This window comes from Nicotiana attenuata, chromosome 5 (genome assembly GCF_001879085.1).
Source record: "Nicotiana attenuata strain UT chromosome 5, NIATTr2, whole genome shotgun sequence".
NCBI classification, from domain to species: Eukaryota; Viridiplantae; Streptophyta; class Magnoliopsida; order Solanales; family Solanaceae; genus Nicotiana; species Nicotiana attenuata.
In genome coordinates, this window is record NC_031993.1 from 31,119,493 (window position 1) to 31,127,740 (window position 8,248).

Here is an 8,248-nt window from a genome sequence, read left to right on the forward strand (position 1 = left end):
CAACCTTATACGGAAACAAAAACTACAATTTAAAACCTAATTCTTAACAACGAAGTACCAGTAGTAGACTAAATTCTTCCTAATACTCGGGAACATGAAGGACGTTGTTCAAAGTCACCACTTTGCCGGAAGTCATTTTGAGAAATATCTTCCCACATCCTTCAATCTTCGCCTTTGAAGCATTTCCCATAGAAATCGTCTCATCGGGTCCAACAGGAGAATAAGAAGCAAAAGCTTCTCTAACAGCACAAACATGGCGAGTGGCTCCAGAATCAATCCACCACTCTTTAGGATTGCCCACCAAGTTGCATTCGGAAAGCATGGCACATAAATCATCAACATCATCACGCTTTTCAACCATGTTTGCTTGACCTTTCTTCTTGTCTTTCTTTGGAGCACGACACTCCGTAGATTTGTGTCCAGTTTTTCCACAGTTGTAGCAGTTTCCACTGAACCGCTTCTTGCTTGGGTTGTATTTCGGTCCAGAAGCCTTCTTCCTCTTTTTATTCTCTTCAACAATATTTGCTCCCATTATTGTTGAGTTTCCACGGCCTCTCTTTTCAGCAGCTTTGTTGTCCTCTTCGATTCTCAACCGAACAATGAGATCTTCAAGGGACATCTCCTTGCGTTTGTGTTTCAAGTAGTTTTTGAAGTCCTTCCACAAAGGAGGCAACTTCTCAATCATCGCTGCTACTTGAAATGCTTCATTGATAACAAGACCTTCAATGAAATTTCTATTAGTAAAAATACCAAGATTACTACTTTCAACATCAATATTAATTTGAGTTATACCTTCAGCAAGGAGATCGTGAATAATCACTTGCAATTCCTGGACTTGGGTAATAACAGACTTGCTATCTACCATTTTGTAGTCCAAAAACTTTGCAGCAACAAACTTTTTCAACCCGGCATCTTCGGTTTTGTATTTCTTTTCAAGCGCAGTCCACAGTTCCTTTGACGTTTCCACGCCACTGTAGACGTTATACAAAGCATCCTCCAGCCCGCTTAGAATATAATTCTTGCACAAAAAATCTGAATGCTTCCACGCCTCAATCACGAGAAAGCGTTCAGTTTCTGGAGTTTCGTCGGACAGCACAGGAACATCTTCCTTGATGAACTTCTGGAGACATAGAGTAGTCAAATAGAAGAACATCTTTTGCTGCCAGCGCTTGAAATCAATCCCGGAAAATTTTCCGGGTTTCTCCGCCGGTGCCAATGCTGCCGGTGTCGTTCGACTTGTTGAGGCATTGGCAGTCACCATTGGAACAGCTTGGTTCTCATTTTCATTAGTCATTTCTGTAAAAGAATGACACAAACGTTAAAATCACGTAGATTTTAATAGAGTACAAAACCACAAAGGTTTTACTCTTCCAGAAACAATAAGTACAAATACAGAAATCAAATTAAATTCCTTAAGCTTGTTAGTAGACTGTATTTATAAAATAATTCTGGAAATATAAATGAGTATAAACAGAAATGAACATAAACAGAAATGACATAAAACCAATTCGAGCCCACTGAATTCACAGTGTTTCCTTAAGGAATTTAATCCCCTCCTAGTACCCAAGGTTATGGATTATTTCCTCCCAGGATAGAACGAATTACACACTGGTGTAGTGGTACTTCAAACCCCAGTGTTTCAGCGAACACAAAGTTCGGTAGCAAATCACACTTACTTTTTACTTTGTTTGATGCTAAAAGTATGCAGAAGAAGGAGAGAAAACTCGGAAAATCGTAGTGAAATTCTGAGCAGAATAGTGTTGTATTTATAGCCAAAGTTGTGCTGAAATCTGAAGAGGTGCAACTCTTCAGCATGGCTATTTATGCAAAACGCCCACAGCATAAATGCCATTACATAAATGGCCATTTACTCAATAATAAAGAGGAAAAATAAAGAGGGAAAATTGAAGAGGGTAGTTACTTTCCGAAGCCGAAGCCGAAGCCGAGCGAGCGACGACGACGGCGCGAGGCTTGCCTTCTTCTCAACTCTTTAAGAGCTAGAAGAAGAGCAATTGCTTATATACCCATAAAAAACCTCTTCCTCTTCCAATTTGGGACAATGCCCATTTGCCAAGGGAAAAACTTAAAATTTTACTCAAAAATTTCATTTCCCTCCATTTCCCGTTCACCCTCTTTTAAGTATTTAATATATATTAATTAAATACACCAAAACCCAACGGGTAGAACCCATAAAATTCAAATCTTGGATCCGCCTCTGCACAAGATGAATATTGAGCACCTAGATTTCTAGCCAAAAAGTATGAGTAACCTTTTGCGTTATTGGCAAGGCGTCATTTTTAGCAATATCAGCGAATTGACACAATGTCAATGAAGACAAACTTTAAAACATGATACTAGTCTTAAGGTAAAAAAATAAAGAATTTTCATTAATTTATGGTAAATGTTCTTTATTGAAAAAGGCCCATCAAAAATGCGCATGTGAGATAGAAACCTCTTCTAACTTCAAATAGGAAATGCCAATTGCTATATGTATAACTGAAGCAAACCATCATAAATCAGATAGAATCCAAGATTGAGTCAACATCTGGTGTTATAATGATACGCTTAGTAAGCTCCCCAATGTTAGAACAATGCTTCTCTTCTGTATTAACAGCGACAACATCCTGCGCAAACGCACAATCCATACCTGGAGAAACCTGCAGTGATTTCTACCAATAAGGTGCTTGAATAGATAAGCTTTTCATTTTATCTTTCTCTTAATGATGATTTTTAAGGCATATGCTAGTTTAGCTAAGTGTAAATTAGTTGCTACTTCCAAAGATACAAAATGAAATTCATATGAAACAAGTTCTAGTTATATTGTAATGAAGCAAACTTACATCATAAAGGGTTTCACCAAGCTTCAATTTAACCGCACCACTCTTGTACACTAACATTTTACCCATGAAGCCCCTAGGTAATTCATTTATACTATAGGCCTTAGTCTTTGAAGGCCTTGAGCTGCTCGCCTCACTGCCTTCTGTTTTAACCGATTGCTTCAACATTGGCATGGCTGTTGGTAATTGAATGAAGAACATCTTTTCCTCCAGATTCTCCTCCTAACAATTATTGATGTAAGTATTCATGGCAATTACTTAATAATAAGTCTGAAGCCAAACCATGACCAGTTAATTACTAACCATTAGACCAAGCTCCATGGCTGGTTTTATGGAATTTTCATCGTAACTAAAGCTTTGCAAGGCTTCCCCAAATTCTTCCTCGTCAAGAAGTTCTGCGACATAAGATCAATACCTTGATTAGGTATTATGGTGAAAGGTGCGTATGAATGGCAACCATCATATTTAAAGAATCTGAAATAAGCAAATCACAACCCAAATTGAAAGAGATCGGCTGCTTAATTAAGTTTTTCATGTTTCAATATAGGATGTGCTCTTTGTCTTCCTGAAATATAGCAATTTGGTTTTCATAGCATTGGCTGAACTTTACCTGGATTTCCTGAATAGGGCCTCCTCAAGGGAAGAGTCATAGGATAGTTGGTATAATAATCCTGAGATACAAAATGGGAAAGAAAACATCAGGCACAAGAACATTTGCAGCGGAAAAGACTGAATACGAAGTGCATTAATCTTTAAAACCAACCCATGGCTCGGTGTATTCTTTCTGCACTTGCTGCACGCCCGTACCACCTGCAAAACCAAGATGACGTTAAACAGGCTGCAAATATCCATATAGCAGAAAGTAAAATGGTTAGAGAAAACACTTGCCGATTGAGCTGTCAAACTTTTTATGACCCTTGAGAGGGCCATACGATTTCAGTGCAGATGATGAACCTCCATAACCAAATGCAACTTGAGTAGGTCCTACAGAAATTCAAGGAAGAAATTCTAAGAATATCAAGATATGTAGGTCGTATATATCTTGAAGTAAACTCATGACAGATTTCCTAAAAGCATTAAGAACTAGAAATGTAAAATAATTGATCAACATATGCTAAGTGTGGGAAAGGTATTGAATGTTGGAATTGTCAATTTCCAATATTAACAGCTGTAAGATTTAAAATGGTGGATGTGCGGTGAAGACAAAACTAAATTGTACAACTTCTTTGTTTTTCAGTACAATAGGCACGTTAACAGCATTGCGGAACTGTCAAATGGCAAACTACACCAGTAACTACACTTAAGCAAAATTCAGAAGGGATTGAGCAGCTTTCAAGAACTCGACTATTACTATTTTATGCTTTTTAATGCTTTTACCTTTCAGCGAAGTAAATGTCTTGGGAGAGGAGTCCAAACTGAATTCCTAAGATCAAGTTTCTAGAGATACACACCAGAATCCAAAATGAAGAGTAGCAATGTCTAGCCGGATTCATAATATGATATTTACATATTTATTTTTTCCATAGACTATAAACTCAACTTATTACAAATATCTACGGAATCTTACCATCTAAAATTCAGGTGATTGGAATCCGCCAACTGAAACCATAAACGGCATACACCCAATAAAAGGATATCATAGAGTTTATTTTTCTAAAAAATGAACCGACCTCCTTCGATCCACTCTCATTCACCCTTACTGATAATTGACATGTAAAACCGGATTTTCAAAAAGATCACAACATCATCAGGTAAAAAGATGTACCTTTCTTTTCAGCTTTAGGTTTAACTTTAGCCGAAACTTCCTACAATTAAAAGCAGAACATTTTTTAGACCACAAACCAAATCATTAAGCACACTCTTTAATGAATTGAAACCAGCAAAAGTATAAATACATTGAACCGCTGCATCAATTCCTCTGCTTTAGCAGCATCAACATCCTCTTCAATGTTTTCTCTGGACGAAATGGTAAAATTTTCAGCAAATCACAATCTCAGAAAAACTAAATACTTCCAACAAATTAAAGTTTCAGATTATTACGGTTTAGGCAGAACAGTCTTTTGTGCTCTACGAGGAGGACCTTTGGGTGCAAATCTCACCTACAGAAATTCAAATCAACATTGCATCAAACAACACACAGAAACATCAATCAGAGATTAAAACAACAGAACATAATGGAAAGTAATTACCTTTCTAGGCGCTTTGGTTGTATTGGAAGCCAAAGGATCTGAATCCATGAGATATATCAATGCAATAAACTTCTGTCACAAAAGAATAAAAGAATGCAAAGATTTTAATTAACACATGATCATACACGCTCTCAAAGCATACTTTATATATAAATACACTCACTCTCAATACCCCATTTTATGTTTGCAAAATAAATCAATTATTGACCATCAATGATAAATATAATCACACATTCAGCACCCATAACAGAATCCCATTATAATTAACACACCCTGATTCTTTATTTATTGCTTTTAAAAGATTTAGTAACACTTATTAAGATCAATTGATTGATTATGTTCATTCTTGATTGTGATAAATATCTCACCAGTTGGTGCAAGAATGGCACTTAATGGAGAGGAGGATTCTGTAGGCAGGAATTGGCAGGGAAGAAGGGGGGGTTGGAACTTAGAAGCGGCTGTGTAGGGTTTAAGAGAGGTTTCTAAAGTAAACGTGTTCTTCTGTTAACTATTGTTTGGTCCTTTCCATATGCGTAGTGCCCGCGGTAGTGCTATTCTACGCAGGGGTGGTCGTCGGTCGGTACGGTACGGTATTTAGACATTTCGCTTCGGTATTTTCGGTATTCGGTTTCTTAAATTCCTATACCAATACCGTACCTAATTAAATTCGGTATGGTTCGGTTTTTCTCCTTTCGGTTTCGGTTCGGTTCGGTTCGGTAGCTTCGGTTTATTCGGTTTGAATACTAGCTAGTGCATAGGGCCATAGACTCTAATATTCGTAATTAAAATACTCAAAAACAAAACTAAAAATATTTGTTGACAAAAATTTTGTCCAAAACTAACAAATATCGACTCAAATAGAGAAAATTGTACATAAAAAAATATTTTATCGTTAGAAATGTCTTTATTACTTGTTTAGAGTTAATTGATGAACTTATAGAATAAAGGAAAGTAAAATTTTAGATTTTTTATATTTGTGTTATAATTGATAATATTGTTTTGTGCAATATAATATATATTTCGGTACGGTATCGGTATTTCGGTATTTTATTTTAAAATACCAAATACCATACCTAATACCAATTTTTTTTAAAACTTAAACCAAATACCATACCAAATACCAAAATACCGTATACCAAATACCAAAATTTTCGGTTTCGGTACGGTAATTCGGTATTTGCCAAATTATGCACAGCCCTAATTCTATGCACACTTCGTCTCATTTAACAAAGAAATTTAAAGATTTTTATTGTAATCTAAATTCAATTATAAATATTTATGATATAGTAGTCTAAATGTAGGCGTCCGAAACTTTTTTGATGCTTTTTTGGACAAAAAGCACATTTTAATGTTTAAAAAAAAAGTTACATAAATAGGTAATTCGCATTATTATACTGCGAATTACATTAACAAAAATTTAGCCGTTAAAGTAATTCGCAGTATAATACTGCGAATTATTAAAAAATTATTTTTTTATGCAATTCGCAGTACTATACTGCGAATTGCTTAAAATGGGCCCAGTAATTTTTTCAAAAAGTATTTCGCATTATTATACTGCGAATTAGGTTAATTCGCATTATAATACTGCGAAATGCCCTTTTTTACTGATTTTTGGCCCCACAAATAATAATTAACTGACATAACAATAATTCAAATACATAAAACGCAATATAATACTGCGAATTCCTTTAAAAAATTCTACACCCCAAGCTCGGACTTGCCTTATTTATAGGCGTTTCAATTTTATGAAAATTCATTCAATACTTAACTTCAAACATACGTTCATCATTCTCTCTTCTCCTTATCAATCATTTTTTTAAAATGTCTGAAGTGCCAAAAATAAGGGTTTCACTGTATTGGGGGGAGGGTGAGGTTGTGGTGGAGAATAACTCTGTGAGGTATAGCTCACCTCCACAGTGTCATGTTAAATTGCCGCTTACTATGGAGTACGATACATTGGTATCGTTGTTACGTAAAAAAATGAGTGAGCGGAGGCGTTCGGTTAACCTTAAAGTAACCGGTAAATTTCCGTATTCAGTGACTCCACAGGGGTTTGCTTATTATTCTGAGTTTAACATCGAGGATGATGAAACTGTTAGAGACTTTTTGCGGATTCCGGATGAATACAGGGAATTTATTGTAATAAAATTATTGGAAATGTACGTCAAGGTGGAAGACGTTCCCAGTAATGAGGGCGTGCATAGCATGGATAACCCCCAGTCATCGGGTGGTTATTCTGGAGCAGTTTTTGCCGGACAGATTGCTGATGAAAGAGCTTGCCTTGATTTAAACTTGTCACCACCGGCAAATGAGCAGCCACAAAATAATTTTTCCACTTTATATAATCAACAAGACGACTGGTAAACTTCAATTTTACTATGCTTTAGTGATGTTTTTTTTTATGTTTTAATTAGATTTGTATTAACACTCATATTTTTTATAGGGGGTACCGTTCGGATATGAATTTTACAAATTATGACCCCGCCCCTAGTTGGAATATGCGTAGATTTGGAGTATTGGACAGTGGTCCATCCGGGAGTCATCACCAACATGAAAATATCCATCATGAAACGTCAAGACAATACGATTTGTAAGTAAAGTGATATAGCTATATCTAAAGTATTTTTCCTGAGTTTTGGGTAACTTATCTTTTTGTTCTTTTTGTGCAGTAAAAACGAGCTTCTTGAAGCTCCTGACCTCACACAGTTGCTCATAGACGACGTATTTACTCGTGATTTGGCAGATGCGCAGAGTCAGGAGGATGATAGTGATTATGACAACAATGTGGATGAGTCTGGGGATGACACACCCTTCCATGATGAGGGTGATGATGAGGAGGAGGAAGTGAATGTTGAACCTGAGCTGACGAGGGAGCATGTTCCTCCACCTCCCCCTAGACCAAGAGTGTACGAGTCCCACGTGCCATTTCATGAGCGGAATATTCCCTACCTTGATAATTTGCCAAGCATGCCTAACGTGGATGCCCTCACAAGGGATGATGATGAATTACGGTCAGCGATGTGGGATGAGTCTAGACCAGCTGTTCTGACAAAGGGCATTTATTTCCCCGATAAAGCTCGCCTAATTAGGGCTGTAAAAATCTACAGTATAAGAGAGTGTCATGAGATGACGGTAAGTGAGTCAACTACGGAGAAATACAAGGCTGTATGCCGTAGGTGGTTTATGGGTTGTCACTGGATGCTGCGTGCCACCAAGAAGAAA

The 8,248-nt window shown here is 36.7% G+C and overlaps 1 protein-coding gene across 2 annotated transcripts; it reads right to left on the reverse strand.

The window, feature by feature from the left end:
- On the reverse strand, positions 2,367–5,530 carry LOC109226346. Of its 2 annotated transcripts, none has more exons than XM_019391131.1 (11): positions 5,395–5,530; positions 5,027–5,095; positions 4,878–4,936; positions 4,733–4,793; positions 4,603–4,642; positions 3,726–3,821; positions 3,601–3,647; positions 3,448–3,508; positions 3,141–3,232; positions 2,841–3,059; positions 2,367–2,657 (listed from the first exon to the last, which is right to left on the reverse strand). In XM_019391131.1, exons 2-11 carry the CDS (start codon positions 5,072–5,074, stop codon positions 2,517–2,519), a joined length of 864 nt encoding a protein of 287 aa, XP_019246676.1. In that variant the 5' UTR covers positions 5,075–5,095; positions 5,395–5,530; the 3' UTR covers positions 2,367–2,516. The 2 variants fall into 2 exon arrangements, with proteins under 2 accessions (XP_019246676.1, XP_019246675.1); XM_019391130.1 differs by having other exon boundaries at positions 5,027–5,098.